Source organism: Perognathus longimembris, chromosome 5, assembly GCF_023159225.1.
Source record: "Perognathus longimembris pacificus isolate PPM17 chromosome 5, ASM2315922v1, whole genome shotgun sequence".
In the NCBI taxonomy this organism is placed as follows: domain Eukaryota; kingdom Metazoa; phylum Chordata; class Mammalia; order Rodentia; family Heteromyidae; genus Perognathus; species Perognathus longimembris.
The window spans coordinates 5,001,173-5,024,275 of record NC_063165.1 but is presented as its reverse complement, the minus strand read 5'-3'; the positions used below and the strand labels follow the sequence as shown (position 1 = coordinate 5,024,275).

The following is a 23,103-nucleotide window of genomic DNA, read 5'->3' as shown; positions in this document are numbered from 1 at the left end:
CACCCTGCCTGCCACCCTGCATACCTGACAAAGAACGGCCTCTCCTCCACAGCTTCCGAAAGGCACTTGCATGATGGTCCTGTCCTTGTCCTCGGTGTCCAGGTGGCCGTGGAGTCGGCAGGGCTGAGATGCTCTCCAGCGCCCGCCTCGTAGACACAGCCGCTGCTCAGGACGCTGAGCCTCACCTCGCTCCGGTCAGCCTTGCAGAAAACCAAGCCCTGGACCGTCTTTTGCAGCGTGCCCTTCCGTGTCACCTGAAAGCCACCAAAGGTGAACGGAGACGACAGGGCCAGCACCTTCCCTCCCTGAGAAAGATAGGCCATGAACTTCTGGGACAGGTCTTTGGGAATGGGCTCCAAGGCAGCGACCACCAACAAGAGGCAGTTGTCGGCCCACGGGTCCCTGAGCGCGCTGTCCTCCGGCAGGTGGTAGATGGTATAGCTGTCCACGTCCACACAGTCGGCTACAACGGAGCGAACCTGCTCCAGCCGGCCCACCGCTTCCCGGGTGCTGGCACCCACATAGATTAGGATGTTGGGTGCTTTGCCCGCCATGTTGACTCTGCTCTCTTCTCTTTTGGGGCAGAGCTCATCAGTGACACCCTCCAAACCACTGCTGTGGTCATAGGGAAGATCTGGAATGTTCTCTGCAGAGGCAAACTTTACTGACTCGATGGTGCTGTTCTCCAGTTCCAAACACTCGTGGCAACTGAACAGGTGGAGGTGGGAATGCTCTCCGTGCTCCCTGTCCCCTCCTGCCGGCTGCTTGGAGGAGTCTTGGCCAGGAGCCCTGGGCTCATCGCTGCCAGCACGCCCCACCGCATCCTGCCCAGGCTTGGGCTCTGGGGGAGGCCCTGTGGCCGGCTCGAGGCCTTGGGCTTGCCCATTTGCAGCCTGGTCCTTGAGTTCCTTCAGAATGGAGTCGCGCAAGTGTACCGCTAGAGCACAGAGAGGAGAGGCCGTAAGCCAGTGCTTCTTGCTTGCTACGCCACCCAGATCCTGAGCCTCCACCTGCTGCCTACGTTCCCTGCTGCTGGGCTCCCACCCGCAGTGCCCCCTCAGCTCCAGGCATCCCTGGAAACCATAGAATTGCTCCCATCCCCTGGAAGGGTGCTCCTAAAGGTCCCAATAAGACATGCTTGGTTTCCACAGCATTTTGTTTTGTTTTGCCAGCCCTGGAGCTTGAACTCAGAACCTGGGCACTGTCCCTGAGCTTCTTTTGCGCAAGGCTAGCACTCTACCACTTGAGCTGCAGAGCCAAGTCTGGCTTTTTCTCTTTATATGGTGCTGAGAAATCGAACCCAGGGCTTCATGCATGCTAGGCAAACACTCTACCCCCTAAGCCACGTTCCCAGCCCCTTCCACGGCACTGACACTCTCAGGTTCACTCCCTGAATGGGGAGGAGGGTAAGGTAGGAAGGTCATTCTGCCTGCTGCTCTCAGAGCACTGGTTTCTGAGGTGTTATTCGCATGTATGGTGACACCAAGAAGAAAAGAAGGCACGGGGTCAGGCCTGCCCCAGGGAAGTCACTCTCAGGACATGGCAAAGGGTCCACAGGGACAAGGGTCTATCTACCCAGGACCTTTTCTCTGAGTTGGAATATAAATTTACAACCACTAATTCAAATACATTTACTGAGTCAGGCGACACACCTATACTCCTAGCTACTCAGAAGGCTGAGATCTACAGGAGTGTAGTTTGAAGCCAGTCTATGTAGAAAAGTCCACTGGACTCTATCTCCAGAATAGCCAGCAAAAAGCAGGACTGGAGATGTGGCTCAAGTGGCAGAATACTATCTAGGAAATGTGAGGCCTTAAGTTCAAACTCCAGTACTACCCAAAAACATAAAAATAAAAAAAATGGGGCTGGGGATATGGCCTAGTGGCAAGAGTATTTGCCTCGTATACATGAAGCCCTGGGTTCAATTCCTCAGCACCATATATATAGAAGAAGTGGCGCTGTGGCTCAAGTGGCAGAGTGCTAGCCTTGAGCAAAAGGAAGCCAGGGACAGTGCTCAGGCCCTGAGTCCAAGCCCCAGGTCTGGCAAAAAAAAAAAAAAAAAATTACCGAGCACTTGCTAATGTCTGACATGGTATCAGGCACATGCAAACAGTAAATCAAGAAATCACATGACTAACACCAATTTCCAAAGCTGATGATACCTGCTTTGGAAAATAGAAACTTTTTTGTGTGTGCTGGTCCTTGAACTCAGGGCTTCAACTCAGGACTTGGGCACTGTCCCTGAGCTTTTGTGCTCAAGGACAGTATTCTAGTACTTTGAGCCACAGCACCATTTCCAGATTTTTGGTAGTTAATTGGAGATAAGAGTTTCACAGACCTTCCTGCCTGGACTGGGTTTGAACCTCAATCCTCAGATGTCAGCCTCCTGAGAAGCTAGGATTACAAGGGTGAGGCCACCGTTACAAGGCCAAATTGAAACTTTTATAGACACAGACAGCCTGCATGTAAGTCTTGAAGAAAGATTTGTCTCCAATAAATTTGTAATATGCATGTTTTAAGTAAGGTGTTAGATTCACAACTGCCTGGTCACAAGTACAGTATAGAAAGGTATCTGGTATTACATCACGTGGCGCCATCTCCCGACAATACAACTGTGCAAATCCTGGTTTGAGGGCTGGGAATATGGCCTACTGGCAAGAATGCTTGCCTCGTATACATGAAGCCCTGGGTTCGATTCCCCAGCACCACATATATAGAAAACGGCCAGAAGTGGTGCTGTGGCTCAAGTGGCAGAGTGCTAGCCTTGAGCAAAAGGAAGCCAGGGACAGTGCTCAGGCCCTGGATTCAAGGCCCAGGACTGGCAAAAAAAAAAAAATCCTGGTTTGAGTTGGGCGCCAGTGCTCACCCTTGCAATCCTGGCTACTTGGAAGGTAGAGATCAAGAAGACCCTAGTCTGAGGCTAGCCTGGGCAAATGTTCACAATATTCCATCTCAACCAGTAACTGAGAATGGTAGCATGCACCTGTCATTCCAGCTATGTAAGAGGCTGAAACCAGAAGGATTGCAGTTTCAGGCCAGCCAAGGCCAAAAAGAAAACGTTCATAAGACCTCATCTCCACAGGAAAAGCTAAGAGTACTGGTATGAAGCATTAAGAGGATGATGGTCCAGACCTGCCCTGGCAAAATCACAAGATCCTACCTCAAAAATAGCCAGAGCGTGCCAGGCACCTGTAGTTCATTCCTGTCTGTAAACTAGCTACTCATGAGGCTGAGATTTAAGGACTGGGATTCAAAAAGCCAGTCCTGGTAAGAGAATCCCTGAAAAAAATTATCTCCTATTAACCAGCAAAAACCTGAAAATGGAGGTGTGACTCAACTGGTAGAGCATCCATTTTGAGCAAAAAAAGTTAATGGACAATAGATAAACTAAAGGCCTGTTCAAGTCCCAACACCAGCTTGTGCACACACATAAGAGCCAGAGCAGAAAGGGCTGGAGGTGTGAGTCAAGTGGTAGATAGTGACGTAGCAAGTGAGAAGCTCTACGTTCAAACCCCAATACCACCAAACAAAGAAAAATATCTAACATCTTTATCTCCCTGTGTCCCCCAAAATCTCACCGTGAGTTTTATACAGATATGGTTAAATCAGACTGGTTTGGCGAACTTAAACTTAAGCAATGCCTTAAGTTAGAGCAGCAGAGTGCACCACGGCGCTCAGCTAATAACCTGAGGTGTCCGGCTAGGAGATACTTACAGACGATCTTTTGAGGTATCAGCCCATTATCCATCTGGAGCCTATCTTCCATGAATGCTACTCCCAGCTTGCTGAAATTGTCCACACTTGCTTCAGCAATGAACTGGTAGGGGTCCCCAGGTCGGCAAGCTAACGGCAAACAGTAGTCAGACCACTTGACAACCTGAGAAAAGAATCAGTGAGGGAGAAGACAAAAAAGGGCTGAGACTTTGTCTCTAGAATAACTAAACACTGTATTTTTTTCAGATTCATTTTTGTTTTTTTGTTTTGTTGTTTTTTTGCCAGTCCCGGGGCTTGGACTCAGGGCCTGAGCACTGTCCCTGGCTTCTTTTTGCTCAAGGCGAGCACTCTACCACTTGAATCACAGAGCCACTTCCAGCTTTTTCTATATATGTGGTGCTGAGGAATCGAACCCAGGGTTTCAAGTATATGAGGTGAGCACTCTTGCCACTAGGCCATATTTCCAGCCAGATTCTTTACATTTAATTACAGTCAGGTGCAAACTAACTTCTGGGTACTGATGGCATCTTATTAATATCAAAGATGTTTGGGCTCATTCTTATTTCTAGCTGACAAGTGTTTACAAAACATTAAATAGTAACTATAGCCCTTCTGTACATCATCTTTATAAAATAACAATTTTTTAAAAGGAAGGGAAAAAACATTAAATTAGAACCCTGTCATTTCAAAGTACCTGAAGTCTCGATTGCTTTAAGGCACTAAAGGGAAAGGACCACTGTAGCTGCTGACCTTGGTCACAGGACAGACAGAAGGACAGGTCCACCATGCCCATGGATTTCAAATGTACCCTGTCACCATTTCTTCTCAGAGTGCCATTCAAGAACCACCGGTGCGCTAAGGGCACCAGCTGTGCTGGTGTGCACTGAGGAAATCAGCCTGGCACAGGACACTTTCCTGGGACACTGCTGACAGTTCACTTCCTCACCACAAGGGGGTGGGGGACCGGGCGCAGCCCAGAATTCAGCACTGGGGAGAGCAAAGCCCCAAATCTCTGAGGACTCCCAAAGATGATGCGGACAGCTGGGGAGAAGAGCCTGGCTCCCGTGCTCCAGTGATCTGGTGATCTGAGCCTAATTCTACATCTGCTAATCACCACTGCATGACTGGCAAGCCCGGACTGCTCAGTATCCCCACTGACCAAACCGGGAGAATGACAGTACTAAGATCATGATCATGATCTCACAGGTTGGGATGAGGCTGAAAGTCAAGATAAGCACCCCCCTCCCCTCCTCCCCGCCCCTGGCCAAAGCCTGAGGCAGAAGATAAACTAAAGGCTTGACAAGGAGGAACTTCTCAGATGAGGATGAGCATCTAGTGCAGGCCGTGGCTCATGGAAGGACAGGGAGGCTCAGCCACATAGAGTCTCCAATGGACAAACACTGAGTTAGCGGCCCCCCCCCCCTTGCACGTACTGACTTCCTGCAAAAGGAGTCAATAATTAAATCCTCATACACCTCTGGAGGGACAGAGATGCAAGATAAAGACAAAGGAAGAGGAAGGCCAGGAAGAGGCCAAAGGATACACATATACACACATCCCTGATCAAGTTTCTCAGCGGGGCCCACTGCTTCCTCAGCTAAGTGCACTTCCTTTCTCCAGGTCCCAGGTCCTTGGGCCACAGATCCTGTAAACTCCCTCAAGCAAGGCAGGGCCTCTGGATCAAAGCCAAGCCGCACTATGGCTGACACTCCCTCCCCATCCCCTCCCCCCCTGCACCAATGCCTTGCACAGGATGAAAACAAACAGGACACTTCAAATGTGCTCCAGGAGAAACAAAAGAGGGAGAAGAAGAAAGGGGAAGTCAGGCAACAGGCTTAGTCCTGAAGATCAAAGCTAAGGAAGCCCTGGTTGGCACTAAACATGGGGGTCTCCTCTTAGAAGGGGCAGGCAGAAATCTGCCTGAGAACTGAACTCCAGACTTGATGCCACACTGTGATGGCATGCAATGAATATCTGCCCCATTCCGATTAAGACCCAAGTCCAGTGGGGAAACAGTGACTCAAACTTCTCAACCTACATACTCAGAGGCTGAGATCTAAGGATCACAGTTTGAAGCCCAGCCTAGGTAGGACAGTCAGATTAACCAAAAAGTGGAAGCAGAGCTGAGGCTCAAGTGTCAGCCTTGAGCAAAAAAGTTAAAGAACAGTGTCCAGGCTGAGTTCAAGTCTCATTATCAGCATATACTCTCTCTCTCTCTCTCTCTCTCTCTCTCTCGCTCTCGCTCTCGCTCTCTCTCTCTCGCTCTCTCTCTAGTCAACGAAGCAGGCCAGGAGTGAGAGACCAGGTTGGACCTTGGTTATGTGTGGCCTTGCACACAGCAGGTGTCATGGAGAAACTCTACATAATGTGCCTGAGACGGTTTAGCAGAAAGTCTTGGAGTAACAGAGTCAATCCTAAATATCAGTAAGACAAAATCCCACCAGCTCCGGCCAGGCAGTCACATACCTCTTCCTCAAGCCAGCGACCCGTGCCCACCCAGTGCAAATCCCACCTGGGAACACGGGCCTGGAGCAGCGCGGCTTCCCAGCAGGTCAGTGGAGAGCCACGCTCTGCCAGACACACGGCCAAGTGTCTCCGCGGCAGCACAGGTGGCAGCTATGGGCAGCTCCCGTCCCTTAAGCCCTTTTCACCTCAGCTTGGGTTCCTTCAACTGCACAGCAGAGGGACAGACCGGATGTGTGACCATCCGATGGCCTGAATTCAAGTACGACTCTTCAATCTACGGGCTTCTGATCCAAAGGGTTAACTGAGCCCAGATTGCTGCTGTGGTTTCGTACTGCGTGTTTTGAGCTGATCTAATAAACTGCCTCTATTCTGTGACCCCCAGGACAGCCTGCATGCCCGAGTTCAAGGCAACTCCCACTGCACCCAGGCAACCCCGTCAGAGCACCTCAGCACAGCCTTTCCCACCGGCCTTCTCTGAGGCCTCTCACTGCCCCATCCCTGCTGAACCTGGCGTAGTGGATCAAGTCAGCCTGCTCCAGCTTCCCCACCTGCTGCCTCCTCCTCCACACCTATTTCCTGGAAGTCCTTCCCCATCTACAAAGGTCCTGCCACTCCCTGGGCACAGACCCGCACAGTGGTTTCACTGAGCTCCTAAAGGCGAGGACTGTCACCTCTCCGTGCCTCTTCCAGTCCTAGTTGCTGTGTAGGAAGCAGGGGGCCCTCGATACACCTTGAGTGAATGGATGAATGATGAGAGAATGGACGGATGTCCCACAGGGTACAGAAAACTTAAGTAACGTCGGGGTACCCAGAGGTTGTCTAAGTCCTGGGGGGCTGCCAGTCTAAACACAGATGATACAGAGAACTGAGCTCAATCTGCCCTCGCCTGCTGGTATTTATTTACTGCTGCACCTAGCAAAATAACAGTGTTCAGTAAAAATCCACTCATGAATAAGTGACAACTTGAATGTGGGAAGGTAACATTTAAACTGAATTCCCGAGAGTCATCTTTGCTGGGAATCTATAGAAAAGCCATAAGCCCCATAAGAAACACCTAAAATTGTAACAAACAAATAAATAAAATATTTTCAAGGATTGCACAGTCTTAAAAATATGAAAAACTGTAAGATTCTATTGGATCCAAAAGGTTTTCTCATATACTACATTTTCAACTTAGCATCAGAGGACCCTGCGAATTTCAAATGACTATAGAATTAGGAGAAACATCAACAAATTCTTTAGATCCCTTCAAATGAACAACTGTGACCAAGTATCAACCTGAATAGATTGAAAAAAAAAAAGTCAACTAGGAGACGAGCCTCTTTTCAAATTACAAAGTCCAAATTATAAGCCAATGTACCACATAGGAACCTGGGGTGTCTCTCGGGTCTGTTTACAAGAGTGGCAAACTCTATAATCCTAAATAAAATGACTCAGTGAAAAGTACAGTCTGCCTGGAAGGTGAGCACTTACCACTACAGAACTTTAAGGATTAAGTGACTCACCAAACAGACCACCAGGGGAGATGCTAACAGTGGCAGAGTCCACGAGGTCCCTGGTCCCCTATCTATTCTCCCTGTGTTCCCTGGAGAAACTGAAGTGCAGTGTGTGCTGAGCACGTGCAGGCTCCTGGGGCCTGCAGGCCTCATCCTCCCCTGAAGCTGAGCGACGTGAGGATCCTAGAACTAAGTTCAGGACAACTGCCTAGAGCAGAAGCAGCAGGAGAAATTTCTAGATCGCAATTCGAAAGAAGAAGCTGGCTGCCCTCCACGTTGCTCTCTCTTCCCCAGTGCTGAGGGCTGCAATGTGGATAGAGTTGGGAGTGATGCAGAAACCAGAGACAGGGGGAGCCAGCTTCTACTAATGTCATTAGGAGCCACCTCTCTGAGCAAAGCCAACTTCTAGTTTACTTGAGCCTCTAGTTCTGGGCCTCTTTGTTACAGCAGTGTGGTCTTTACCTTACACGAATGACAGAGACAATAACTTTGCTCTTAAGATGCTGTGTGTCATTTAACCCCAGATTATATACAATTAAGCAATTATTTAGGAAATTAAAAGGCATAGTAATTAAGCACTAGGGATATAGCTCAGTGGTACAGTACTTGCTTAGCTAGTTCAAGCCCCAGTACCAGCAAAATTAATTAACTAATTTAAAAAACAAAAGTTGGTTTGGACTAAGGCACATATTTTCCTTCTAACACACGGTACTCACTGTTTCTGAAGACAACCGCCTCTGGAAATTGTCACCTTGAACCCAAATGCTCTCTGTCACAAATGCTATGTGTTCTGCTTGAAGTCTAAAGGGAGAGATGAGATTCAGCACCCATTTGTTCAAGTCGTCGATGGACTACATGGAGGAAAAGAAACAGGATTCAATGTTACTTCAAACCAAAGTGCCACTGATCACAACCAGCCTTTCCTGGCGGGTCAGGTCTACACAAAGATCTGCGATGCTCTGCAAACTGCATTAACTTTGTGCTTCCAGCCACACAGCCCCTGTATATCTTGGGACAGCATTCTCATCTCTGCTATTTGTTTCTACACAACTAATTCTGATCACTATTCCTTCCAGCAGAGCATGAAAGCTTTCCCAATCACATTTGAAAGCACATATAGTAGCCAGTAGCTTGTGCTCATAATCCTAGCTACTCAGGAGGCTGAGATCTGAGGATCATAGTTCAAAACAAGCCTGGGCAGAAAAGTCTGTGAGACTCTTTTATCTCCAATTAAGTATCAAAGGGGGTGGGCGGGGACACAGAAGTAGAGCAGTGGCTAAAAGGTAGAGCACCAGCCTTGAACAAAAAAACTAAGGGACAGTGCTCAGGCTGAGTTCAACTCTCTGTACCTGCACCAAAAAAATATAAATAAATAAAACAAAAATAAGGGAAAAGGCCTGGAGGTGCCTGCTTGATGAAGAGGCCCTCTGATGGGTCCTTTACTGGAAGTGTCTGCCTGCCTGATGCAGAAGCCCTCTGAAGGAGTCCTTTCACTCCTTCCAGCACAGGCAGCCTTACTTACCTAGAGGGACATCTGTGACCTGGGAGTACATCATCTGAAACTCACTTGATCCATCCATCCATCATCAACCCCACAATCAGATAACCTTGTGCAGAGAAGGCCTTTACTACATGTGCAGACACCATCAGACATGTTTTAGAGGGATGTCCGGTGCTAGTGGCTCTTCCCTGTAATCCCTGGAGGATCCCTGGAGGATCAGTTAGAAACTACCCAGAAGAGAAACAAGTCTGGGAGCTTTTATCTCCAGTTAAGCAGCAAACTTCTGGACTGGAAGCAAGGTTCAATAATAGAGTGCAAGCTGTAAGCAAGCAGGAGAGCGTGAGGCCGAATTTGAACTCCAGTACCTGGTACTTACACATACCTACACAGACAGACATGTTTTAGAGGAAGTATAAATGGCAAACAAAAGTGTACCTTCTATTGGGTACTGAGTGGCCAAGCCTGTAGTCCTAGCTACTTAGGAGGCAGAGACCTGGGGCTCCCAGTTGGAGTCAAGCCAATAGTCGAAGAAACTCCATCTCAACCAGCACAGTAGCTCTCGCCTGTGATCCCGGCCACGGTGAAAAACAGCAAACAGGAGGATCAAAGCCCAGCCCAGGCATAAAGCAAAAGCCCACCAAGAAAAAATAACAAACATAGAAAGGGACCAGAGGGATGGTCCAAGTGGCAGAGCTCTCGCCTGGCAAGGGTTTGGCCCTTACTGCAATTCCTAGGACTGCCTTTAAGAAATAGAAAGAACTGGTGGCTCAGCAGCTGGGGCTGGTGACTCACATCTGTAATCTTCAGCTTCTCAGGAGGCTGAGATCTAAAACCTGAAGTTCGAAGCTAGCCTGGGCAGGAAAGCCCATAAGACTCACCTCTAACTACCAAAAAAGCCAGAAATAGAATTGTGGCTCAAATGGTAGAGGGAGAAACAACTCAGGGTCAGTGCCTTGATCAAAAATCTCAGGGACAGTACCCAGGCCCTAAGTTCAAGTCCCAGGGCCAACACACACACACACACACACGCACACACACACACACACACGACTTTTAACTTCCCTTCTGCGTACCAGTGTGTACTAGTTCTGGAATTTGAACTCAGAGCCTCATGCTCTCTCTTGGCTTTTATGCTCACTGCTGGAGCTAAATGGCTCACCTCCAGTCACAGTGATTTATGGGTTAGAGAATAAAGAGTCTCTTGGATTTGCCTGCCCAGGCTAGCTTCCAACCTCAATCCTCAGATCTCAGCCTCTAGAGTAGCAGGACTATAGATACGAACCACCTGCATCAGAAGAATTAAGACGTTTATATTTCAAAGGTCTTAGGTGCCCTAAAGGGTATTTTGGGGGGGGGGGGGGGGGCATGTGCGTGCAAGTGCACTGCTGGAGCTTGAACTCAGGTCCTGGTGATCTTGATTACCTTCTTTTGCTCAAAGCTCGCACTCTACAGTTACAGCCACATCCTAAAGGTTTATTTTCGGAGCAAATCAATCGCCTTTAGGAAACCACCGAAGCTGGGTGTGGCGGTGCCCACCAGGAGCCCAGCCCCGGGCAGGAGGAGGATCCAGGTTTTCGAGTCCCACCGGGGCCCCGGGGGTACAGTAAGACCCCATCGGAAAGCTCCCCTCCGTGATGACAGGTGTCCGCCGGGTGGCGATGGGAACCCAGCCCCGCCGGCCCCCCCCCCGCCCCGCCCCCGGCGGAGGGAGGAGCACGCTCCGCCCCGGGGACGCACCCCACCCCGCCAGGCCCCCCGCCGCCGGCTCCCGGGCGCGCGCGCCAACTTCCCCCGGAGGGCGCCGCGGGCGGCTGAGGAGAGGGGCGGGCCGGGGCCGGGGGCCCGCGGGGCGCCGGGGGGGGGGGGGGGGGGGGTGGCGGGGTGCCGGCCTGGAGACGGCGAGAGGGGCGGGGAAGCTCTTTCCGGCGGCCGAGGGGGTTCCGGAGGAGGGGAGCCCCGCGCCCCGGCCCGCGCCCTCCGCGCCGCCCACCTGGCTCTCCCCGACGCAGAAGACGCGGCCGCCGCGGCGCAGGCACACGCGCGCGCCCCCGGGCTGCGCGGCCGCGGCGCAGAAAGTGAAGGAGCAGCGCGCGCGCAGCCGCCGCACCGTGCCGGGCACGAGCGCCGCGGGCGCGCGCCCCCAGCGCGCCCACAGGTACAGGTAGCACAGCGTGATGAGCATGGCCGGCGCCCGGGACCCCGGGGCGCTCCATCCACCTCGCCGGCCGCCGGCCCCGCCCCCGCCCCGCCCCGACCGGAAGAGACCCGCCGCGGGGCGGGTGCGCGCGCGCGCGCTCCGGGACGGGGGGGGGGGGGGGGGGGAACCGTGTGATGGAGGGAAAGGAGGAGAGTCGTGTGGGGATGAAGGGGATCCTGGAGAAGGGATGTCACCCGGTGGAGGAAGTGGGCCCCCCCCCGCTGGGAATGGGGGTTCTGTAAGGAAGCCGGGTCCGGAGAGTCGTGTGGGGGTGAAGGGGGTCCTGGAGAAGGGATGTCACCCGGTGGAGGAAGTGGGCCCCCCCCCGCTGGGAATGGGGGTTCTGTAGGGAAGCCGGGTCCGGGAGGGTGCACCGGCACACACACCTGAGGAGGTGGCCAGCAAAGACGCCTAGTGAACAGGGGGGATGGAGGGAGAAAGGGGGGACTTGGATAGGGGAGGGGCACCGGGGCTGCCTGAAGTCATTTAGCCAAAACCCAGCTTCCCTTCCCTGGACACACATGTAAAGCATTAGTGGCCAACATGTGCTGAGGAGCCATACCCGGAGCTCCGTCCGGTCCAGTTGGGAAGAGAGCGAGGAAGCTGTTTGATTAGATCATACGAAGCAGGCATGCAGAAAGGATTATAAGGTTGAAACGGATGCATTGACGTGTGCCTGGAATACCACCAGCTACTCTGGAAGCAGAGCCTGGGAGGATCAAGGTTCAAGGACTGCCCTGGCAAAAAGTTAGCAAGACCCCATCTACTCAATAAAAGGGGGTGTGGTGGGAGTTCAAACTCCAGATCTCCTAGAGAGAGAGAGGGATGCTATGGAATATATCTTTTCATTTACATAAACTCACACAATGCTGGGTGTTGTTTTTTTAAATATCACTAGTCCCCATAAGGCTGTATAGTATGTTCTTTCCATATGTGGGTCACCAGTCTGACTGTAATTCTGAGATTCATGGAGTTCTTGTCCCCCAGGTAGCATAATTATTCTGGATGCTAATGTAGTTTTCCCATTGGAAAATCTGTACAATACTGAACCTTCCACATCCTCAAACACAGGAAATGATTTTGTGCTATTTGGCAGTTCAGTAAGAGCAGCCAGCTACACCATGCCCAAGTCTTCCCTGATCCAAGGGTAGATTTGTCAAGTACCTATCCTGGCCATTTGTCCATCTGGTTTTAAATAGCAGCTTAGAGCAACCTGCTGATGGCTGATTCTGTAATCCTAGCTACTTGGGAGGATGAGATTATTAGGATTTCTTCCCAAGGCCAGCCTGGGCAAGAAAGGTTTCATGAGGCTCCTTCTCAACAAGCAGAGCAAGATGATGTGTGCCTGTTAACAAGATGTGTGTCTCACTACCAAGAACATAACATAAGTGGGCTGAACCAGGTGCCAGGGAGAAAGAGCTTATCTCAAAATAATGAGCAGAGATGAGCACCAGTTACTCATGCCTGTAATCCTTGCTATTCAGGAGGATGAAATCTGAGGATCAGACTTGGAAGCCAGCCCAGGCAAGAAGGTCCATGAAGCTCTTATCTCCAATTAACCATCAAAAAGCTGGAAGTGGGGGCTGGGAATATGGCCTAGTGGCAAGAGCGCTTGCCTCATATACATGAAGCCCTGGGTTTGATTCCCCAGCACCACATATATAGAAAACAGCCAGAAGTGGTGCTGTGGCTCAAGTGGTAGAGTGTTAGCCTTGAGCAAAAAAAAAAGCCAGGGACAGTGCTCAGGCCATGAGTCCAAGCCCCAGGACTGGCCCCCCCCCCCCAAAAAAAAAGCTGGAAGTGGAGCTGTGGCTCAAGTGGTAGAGCATTAGCCTTGAGAAAAAAACAAAAAGCAGGGCTGAGGATATGGCCTAGTGGCAAGAGTGCCTGCCTCATATACAAGAGGCCCTGGGTTCGATTCCCCAGCACCACATATACAGAAAATGGCCAGAAGTGGCGCTGTGGCTCAAGTGGTAGAGTGCTAGCCTTGAGCAAAAAGAAGCCAGGGACAGTGCTCAGGCCCTGAGTCCAAGCCCAGGACTGACCAAAAAAAAAAAAAGCTCAGACACACACAAACACACACACACACACACACACACACGTTAGTAATCCAGCCCAGTGGCTCACATATGTAATAATAGCTAATTAGAAAGGCAGGTATTAGGACTATGGTGGTTCAAGGCCAGCCTGAGACCTTTCAACCACAGCTGGAGCAGTAGTATCTACCTTTCAATCCACAGGAGCCAGAGTTCGGCAGGATTTTGGTTCAAGGCTAGCCTGGGCAAAAAAAAATTCATATGACTCCATCTCAACAGAAGAAACTGTGATGGTATGTGCCTGTCATCCCAGCTGAGGTGGAAAGCATGAAATAGGACTGCAGTCTAGGCATGTGCCTGGGCAGGAAGCAAAACCCTCTCTCAAAATAACCAGTGCCAAAATGGGAGTCATGGCTCGGCCATAGGGTGCCTGCCTGCTCACAAGTGGTAAGCCCTGAGTTCAAAACCCAAATACTACAGAGAGACAGAGGCAGACAGTAGACCCTCCTAAGAGATGGGGTCCAGAGGACGTTAGGGCACTGGAGGTATTGTGTGGTTTGTCAAGGCAGTGGGTTGTACAACCAGGTCGACACTGTGCTTGCGCCCCTCTGCAGGCTCTTGGTCTGCTTCCCGGCCATCCGGAACACACGGGGCCATCCAGGCTCAAGACTCTCAGCCTCCAGAACTGTGACCCAATTAACTTCTCTTCACAGTGTTGCCCAACTGCCAGTGTTTTGTCATAGCACATTAAAATAAAGTAGCACACTCTGCAATGGCAACCATCACTGACTGGTCTGGAAGAATAGGCAACCGAATTTGGGAACACTTGAGTAAACTTGCTTTAAGAACCTCCATCTGGGTGGGGACACTGAGGTTTTAATCTGTCTGTGTGCCCATCTGTCTGACTGTCCCCAAAGCCCTTCACTGGATCAGTGAGGCAACTGAGAGCAAAGAAGGTGCTAGACCCACAGTAACAAACTGAAATGACATTCAAGATGCAAAATGAGGCCGGAGTTCTGGGTGCAGCACTGCCCGCCCTGAGGACAGCCAGCTGAGACAGAGGTCCTGGGAGGCCCCGAACTTGGACCTCCCCAGAGAGCTGTAGGTGGGACTTACCAAGACAGACAGGGAAAACAGCCAGTCCTACAAGCCAAGATGGAGGAGGGGTGATATCAGTTGATCGTTACTAAGTTATAGAACTTCACATGGAGAATCCAGACTTAGAGCGTAAAGGTTCAGAAAGCAAAGCAATGTGATATCCTGGATCAGACCAGGAAAAAAAAAAGGTGGGACAACCTGATGTAGAAGTTTGCACCAGTGTTAAAAAAGCATCATCTTAAATAACTCCACAATTGTGGGAGATATTAACCCTCGCAGGAAGAGTGAGAGGTGTAAAGAACTCTCTCAACTATATTTCTGCAAATCTTTTGTAAGTCTGAAATGATTTCACAGTAAGACATTACAGAAAAGCAGAGTACGACCTGCTTAATTTTATTATCGCTCTTTTTTTACCCTTCTGTGTTCCTAAATAGCCAGGTGCTCTTTGTTTTGTTAGTCTGTTGAAACAGCCTTCATATGTAGCCCAGGCTGGCCTCAAACTCAGGATCCTCCTGTCTACCTACCAAATGCTGGGATTACAGGTGTACCAGACTAGCCATGTGGTCTTAAGGGAGTTATTTCATCTCTCTGGGTTCCAGTTTCTCAACTATTAAAAAGACAAAAGGAAAGCAGAAGCGGAGGTATGGCTCAAGTGGTAGAGCACTAGCCTTGAGCACAAAAGCTAAGGGACATTTCCCAGGCCCCTGAGTTCAAGCCTCAAGACCAGCAAAAAAAAAAAAAATCAAGGAAGAAGGAAGGAAAGGAAGGAGGAATGGAGGGAGGAAAGGGGAGAGAGAGAGAAAGGAGAAACCAAATCATCTCCAACTGCCCCTCAAATCCCATAATTCTAATACATTCACAATGTGATTGAATATACAGAAAATATTCTGTAGTGACCTTTGTATCTCTGGTTTTTAGCACTATGCCTACACACAGGAGCTCAATAAAAGCTTTTGGAGTTAAACCAGGCTCACACCTCCATTTTTTTCAGAGGTAGATCCTCTCTCTTTTTACCCCACTGGCCACTAGAGAGCAAAGTGCTCACAAATCTGTCTGCATTAAGGACTTCCTAATGAGCCTTACGGTATCTAGAGGACCCTATCCTGTTTACCTCACATATGGGATGGGGTATACACCTGTACGTATGAGGGAAGCCGGGAGGAGGGCACTGAATGAGTGGAAAGCAGGTGAAAACAAATACAGTAGAGGGAGCCCAACAGCTGCGATGGACATGGATGAAAGTGAACCAAGCGACTCAAGGGTGGGCAGCAGGGGGAGGGAAGAAATGAGAACTCAGAGCCAGAAGAGGCGCTGTGGCTTGAGTGGCAGAGTGCTAGCCTTGAGCAAAAAAGAAGCCAGGGACAGTGCTCAGGCCCTGAGTCCAAGCCCCAGGTCTGGCAAAAAAAAAACAAACCCAAAAACCATAAATATTGGGGCATTTGCATTGCAGGTGGCACATGCGTGTAATCTCAGCTACTTAGGAGGGAGATCAAGGCCTGAGGCTAGCCGGGTCAAAAAGTTAGCAAGGTACTACCTCAAAAATTAGCTGGGTTGGGAGCCAGTAGCAGTGGCTCATGCTTATAATCCAAGATATTCAAGAGGCTGAGATACGAGGATCATGGTTCAAAGTCAGCCCGGGTAGGAAAGTCCTAGACATTCTTATTTCCAAATAGCCACCCAAAAAGTCAGAAGTGGAGCTATCACTCAGGTGATAGAGCACCAGCCTTTAGCAGAAAAAGCACCCAGGCTCTGAGATCTATCCCTAGTACCAACATAGAAAAAGAAAAGAAAAAAGCGAATGCTAAACTTTGCCAAGTATTGATACCGTTTACACTCCCATTCCCACTGATTTTGTTTTCAACTCAGTAAGTTATGTCAAATACCTTTCAGATTTCAGATTTATACTTATTTGCACAGTTGGTTTGGAGAATTATGAGGTTTCTGCACACAAAATTACACTGGGCTTCTTAGCATAATCTCCCAGAGGCCAAGACCCAGCTACAAATGCTCTATTGTTCAAAGTCTCAATTTAGGCAGGGTGGCCCCATGGGTCTAAGGACAATGGCGGTTGAAAATTCTGATGTAAACTAAGGGGGGGGGGTAATTTTCCTCAGCAACATGAGAAACCTTTACACCAACTGCTCTTGGAACCAACTGCTATTTGTAGACCTCACAGCCAAGTCTCACATACTTTCCATTTCCATCAGCCCTCCTTCTTAAAGACCATGAAAACATTTACACCTTTAGATTTCCTAATCACAATTCTGGGCATTTGCCCTAGAAACAGTAACCACAAAGGAAAGAAACTCTACCTATAAGGATGATTAAACGAGCTAGCTGCCTAAAATTCTAGCTCCTCAGGAGGCCGAGATCTGAGGACTGGGGTTCTAAGCCATCCTAGCAGACAAATCCAAGACAAATCCAATTAACCAGCAAAAAGCTAGATGTGAAGCTGTAGCCCAAATGATAGAACCCCAGCCTTGGATGAAAGCCAAGCGAGAGCACAAGGCCCTGAGGTCAAGCCCCAGTACCGGTGTGCACATGCACAACACACACACACACACACACACACACACATACATAGCTAAACTACCACAGTGAGTGGTGTATTTATTCAATGACCAACATATGAGAGGTTCATTTGAGGCTGGGCTGCAGAAATATAGCTCTCTGCTCTTTAGCAAGCCAGGGCATATTTCCTAAGAAGAGATCTCTTTACTTAACCAGTTGGCAATGATTGAAACCAGAAATTTTACCTTGATCCAGAGCTAATGAAACAGATGTCAGAGACTTACTTACCTGGGGCAGGAGGGCGGGAGTTAAGCAAACTGTCAGAGCACTGTTAAAGCACTGCTAATGTGCCAGGTACCAGTGGCTCATACCTACAATCCTAGTTTCTCAATAACTGAAATCTGAGGATCCTGGTTCAAAGCCAGCTAGGGCAGGATAGTCCATGAGATGCTTATCTCCAATGAATCACCAAAAAGCCAGCAGTAGAGCTGTGGTTCAAGTGGTAGAGCACTAGTCTTCAGTGAAGAGGCTCAGAGACAATGCCCAGGACCTGAGTTCAAGCCCCAGGAATAGCAGGACCTGAGTTCAAGCCCCAGGAATAGCGCGCGCACGCGCACACACACACAATTTTTTTTTTTTTTTTTTGGCCAGTCCTAGGCCGTGAACTCAGGGCCTGAGCCCTGTCCCTGGCTTCTTTTTTTGCTCAAGGCTAGCACTCTGCCACTTGAGCCACAGCGCCACTTCTGGCCATTTTCTGTATATGTGGTGCTGAGGAATCGAACCCAGGGCCTCATGTATATGAGGCAAGCACTCTTGCCACTAGGCCATATTCCCAGCCCCACACACAATTTTTTAAAACACTGCTAATGTGAATGATAATCTTTGATTGTACTTTTTCTTTAAAAAGGGAGGTGCTGGGGAGAGTTGACTCCTTAATTGACAGCTGTAGCCCCTTCCCCACCAGCTCTGAACAAAAGGCTGCCATCAGCCAGACTGCAGCGATGCTAGCCAGCCACTCTGAATCCAAAACATGACTCCAGGTCCTGAAGATACTGGCCTAGAAAACTGTTTGCACCTGACTTTTTGCCCCAACAAGTCTTGCTAAAGTACAACCCTTCCCATTCAGGCCAGAGGCTGATCATTTACAAGGAAGACCAGGACTGGCACAAACACAGCCCTTCATTTGCATAAAGAGCTGCCAGGATTGGTGCAAATGCCCTGGCCACACCCCGTTTCTGGCTACCTATGAGCACTTTGTGACACCTGGGAGAGGCCCTCTTGTGCTGGAAGCTCTCGGATCTTTCTTGTCTACTTTTGATTTTCATCACTAGTAGAGTGGCTGACCTGGTAAAAACAGGAAGAAGAGGAGAAGCAAGAATGGAGGCAAAGGCGGCACAGAGCTGAAAAGATGGAAACCATCACCAGAAGTGATGGAAGTGACACCAGCCCTGGTCCTGGGGAGGGTGGAGCCATTGCCAGAGTGAAAATAGCATCGTTTCCTTTTTCTTTTTTGCCAGCCATGGGGCTTGAACTCGGGGCCTAACCTTCCTTTTGCTCAAGGCTGGCACTCTACCACAGCGCCACTCCCAGCTTTTCCTGTGTACGTGGTGCTGAGGAATCAAACCCAGGGCTTCATCCAGGCTAGGCGAGCACTCTACCACTAGGCCACCTTCCCAGCCCCTCGGTTTCTTTATAGTGATACTCTTTAAGTAGAGTGATGCTTTGAGATTGTAGTATCTTATTCCTCAGTAATCTCAGTAATGGTTTAAATATCCATTATTTTTTCCTATCTCAGTCAGTTACTTTCCTAGTTTATTGATCCTTTGTCACCATTTATCCTACTGGAAAATAGAGGTGGCTCTCTACCTCGATTTCTTTATCTGGAGGTCGTTGACTCTTTAATATCACTCTGGGGTTATTCATTCATTGCTGTTATAATTCATTTTGATATGGAAGTTGCTCCTTCATACCTGCTTCCCTGCACCTCTGGGCATCTCCTTGCTCTCTGGCACAAGCTGTTCCGGACTGATGGTTCATTCATGATGGAATTTAGACATGGGCCTGAGGAAGGCTCACTGCTCTTGGTTGTGGCCCTGCTTTTAGATCTTCCAACACAAAGAACTTGGAAAGAGTATCCTAATGAAAACCTACGAAAGTCTGCCCTGCCTTCCTTTGCTCTACAGAGCTCCCCCCTTTTCCCACAGTGAGATTTGTGACTCCTAAAAAAGTCACTCAGTTTACTCATCTGTCCTCCATGATCTGTGTAAAAATACTCTCAGAATTGCTACAACAGATCACCACCAACTAAGTGAAATGCAACACTTCTTTGTAGCTTATTTGCTTGCTTATATACAGGAGGTATAGTCAGAGATGTTCAAAGTTACTTGGGTCCACTTTTCTGTGGTTAGTTTCATTTCTTCACTTGTTTGTTATTCAATATTAAGAGTTCCTCCCCCCCCCATCTTTGTTGATTTAACTTTTTATGTTATTTTACTTTTTGTTAGAGGCTCCCTATGTTGCCCAGGCTAGGATCAAACTCCCAGTCTTAAGTTATCCTCCTACTTCATCCTCTTGAGTAGCAGGGAGACTACCAGCACAAACCAACATGCCTAACTTCACTTTACTTTTAAATATCACAACATTCATGTTCCTAAAAGTCAAAACTATCGCCCAAAAAGGCACTCTTGGAGAAGTAGCTACTTGAAGACTTTCACCCCAATTCCGACCTCTCAGGGAACCAATGTGTTAGTTCCTAGCATGTACATCTGTCCTTCCTTCCATAAGAATAAAGTCACCGGTCAGGCACCTGCGGTGATCCCGTGCCTGTAATTCTAGTCCCACTGGGGCTGGATGCATGCCATCCTGGGCAGAGGAACCATGAGATTGACACGCGATGGATCACCAAAGAGCTGGAAGTGGAGCTGTGGCTCGCGTGGCAGAGTGCCAGCCTTGAGCAAAAAAATAAAATAAAATAAATGCTCAGGGACAGCACCCAGGCGTTGAGTCCAAGCCCGGGAGGGGGGACGGGGGGGAAATGCTCGCCCACCGCGCGCGCAGGCGCCGTCCCATCCCCGCCTCCCCCGGCCCGAGCCCGCAGCGGGGCCGCCCCGAGGGGGGGAGCGCGAGCCCCGGCGGGCCGCGGCCAGCGAGCGGGGCACGCGAGCTCCCCGTCGCCGCCCTACCGGAAGCCCCGCCCCCTCACGCGTGCTCTCCACCTGGTTTCCGCCCCCCACCCCCCACCCCCAACCCCGAGGTCCTGCCAGCAGCCTGGGCTGCTCCGAGTCACCCCGCTCGCGGGCCTCCCGCTCCGGGGCCCAGAGCGGGCCTCCCGGACTCCCTGGGTGACCCCAGCTCCGCCCCCTCCTCCGCCCCGCTCCCCTGAGATAGCGCCGACGCCCACCCCGATCCCCGGCGCCTCCACCTACTTCGGAGCTGTGGGTCCGGCCGCCGGCTCCGCGCGTGGTAGTGGCGGCGTCTCCCGGGCCCGGCGCCCCCTGGCGGCCGCCCGCGGGGATGCGCCAGGCGACAGGGCTGTGTGGGCGGGGTCTGTGGAGGGGCGGGGCAGGGGCGGGGCGTCTCCTCCCACCTTGGGTGCCGCTCACATCGCGTGGGGCCAGCAAATGTGGAGAGGCCACGCCCACCCGGGGGGGCGGCTACCTCCCAGAGCCTAGCTGTAGTCACCTGCCTGCAGACTCCTTTGCACCCTGTTTAAGGTTTTCTTACATCAGCATGAGTAAGTGTCCATTGGTGACAGAACCCATTCCTTCTCACCTCTTATTTTATTTTTACAAGTTTTAAAACGTGAAACACTTATAAAGTTAAGGTTATCCACACTAGCTGGGCCCTGGAGGTTCACACCTATAATCCTAGATCTGAGGATCATGGGTTTATACCCACACCCTTCCTAAAAACCACACCTGGAAGAACTTTCTACAAAATGTTGGCCTGTCTAAAAACTATCAAGGTCATCCAAACCTAATCCTAGATCTGAGGATCATGGGTTTATACCCACACCCTTCCTAAAAACCACACCTGGAAGAACTTTCTACAAAATGTTGGCCAGTCTAAAAACTATCAAGGTCATCCAAACCTATTGCAGCCAAGATCTGCCATAGGAGTCGGGACAACTGGATGTACTGTGGTGTCCTGGACAGGACACTGGAGGAGGAGGACACTAAGAGAAAATGGAAGGGATCCGAATGAGTGATATGCCAATAACATGAGTACAAAATGTGTACCAATAATATCGATATAAAGTACTAATATTGCTTTTGGGGGGGGGCGTTGAGGGTTGGTCATGGGGCTTGAACTCTGGGCCTGGGTGTTGTGCCTCAGCTCTTCAGCTCAAGGCCAGTGCTCTACCGCTTAAGCCACAACACCACTTCCGGTTTTCTGGTGATTAATTGGGGATAATAGTCTCTTGGACTCTCCAGCCCAGACTGGGTTTGAATCCTCAGATCTCAGCCTCCTGAGTAGCTAGGGTTACAGGCAAGAGCCACCAGCACCCAGCTAATATTGCTTTCTTAATTGGAAACAAATCTATTACTAAAGAAAAATAATTAACAGGAAGCTCTTCTGCAAGTTTTCTATAAATTCCAAACTATTGTGAATGCTTTACTTAAAAAAATTAAAAGAAAAAGGGCTGGGAATATGGCCTAGTGGCAAGAGCACTTGCCTCCTATACATGAAGCCCTGGGTTCAATTCCCCAGCACCACCCATATAGAAAATGGCCAGAGGGGCTGGGGATATGGCCTAGTGGCAAGAGTGCTTGCCTCGTATACATGAGGCCCTGGGTTCGATTCCCCAGCACCACATACACAGAAAATGGCCAGAAGTGGCGCTGTGGCTCAAGTGGCAGAGTGCTAGCCTTGAGCAAGAAGAAGCCAGGGACAGTGCTCAGGCCCTGAGTCCAAGCCCCAGGACTAGCCAAAAAAAAAAACACCAAAAAAGAAAATGGCCAGAAGTGGCGCTGTGGCTCAAGGGGGCAGAGTGCTAGCCTTGAGCAAGAAGAAGCCAGGGACAGTGCTCAGGCCCTGAGTCCAAGCCCCAGGACTGGCAAAATAAATAAATAAAAGAAAAAGACTTCAAGACAGGCACTGGTAACGCACACCTGTAATCCTAGCAACTCATGAAGCTGAGATCTGAGGATCCCAGTTCAAAACCAGCCTGGGCAAGAAAGTCCATGAAATTCTTATTTCCAATTAACCAGCAAAAAGATGGAAGTGGAGCTGTGGCTCAACTGGCAGAATGCTAGCCTTGAGCAAAAGTGCTCAGGGACAGTATCCACGCCCTGAGTTCAAGACTCTCTCTCTTTCTCTCTCTCTCTCTCTCTCTCTCACACACACACACACACACACACACACACACACACACTTCATTACTGAGGACTTGCCTTCATTAAAGTGCAGGAGACTGTTTGTGCATGGAACTTCATTGCTGCTGTGTTTATGGTCTGTAGGCAACAGGAGGAAGGACAGATGAGAGGAACTGAAGCATGCAAACCCCAGTAGTCAGGAATTTAGAGATAAACACTGCTTTAATGAATGGCTTGATTAAAAGTACACACCCACTGTTTTCTTTGCCTTATGCTTCACACTCTCTCAATAGCTAAAACATTCAATGAAAAGGGAAAAGAGCAGCTCTCTCCCACTGGCTTTGCTCACTTACCCAAATAATGAGTAGGTGCCCTGAGAATGGAGCATGGATATCTTAAAGAAAGACACTTGTCCTGGGAAAGAACACTTAGGAGAACGAGTGTGTGTGTGTGTGTGTGTGTGTGTGCCAGCACTGGTGCTTGAACCCAGCATTTTGGCACTATCCCTTAGCTTCTTCACTCAAGGCTGGCCCTCTATCGCTTGAGCCATAGCTCCACTTCCAGCTTTTTGGGGTGGTTAGTCAGAGATAAGAATCTCATGGCCTTTCCTGCCCGAGCTACTTTTGAACCAAAACCCTTAGATCTCAGCCCCCAGAGTGGCTAGGATTACAGGCGTGAGCACCAGCACCCAGTGGGAGAAGGACTCACACCCACATGAACACACATTTATGACAAGGATAGACAACTGTCTTGAAGAGAACAACTGAGG

The 23,103-nt window shown here is 49.9% G+C and overlaps 1 protein-coding gene across 1 annotated transcript in view; it reads right to left on the bottom strand.

Moving 5' to 3' along the window:
• The window catches only part of Hlcs (holocarboxylase synthetase), a 130,461-nt gene extending 119,102 nt beyond the window's left edge, over positions 1-11,359 (bottom strand). Inside the window, 5 exon segments of the mRNA XM_048346243.1 lie at positions 25-126; positions 129-937; positions 3,715-3,877; positions 8,393-8,527; positions 11,168-11,359. Coding sequence (XP_048202200.1) covers positions 25-126; positions 129-937; positions 3,715-3,877; positions 8,393-8,527; positions 11,168-11,359 — 1,401 coding nt within the window.
• Positions 11,360-23,103: the final 11,744 nt, after the last annotated feature.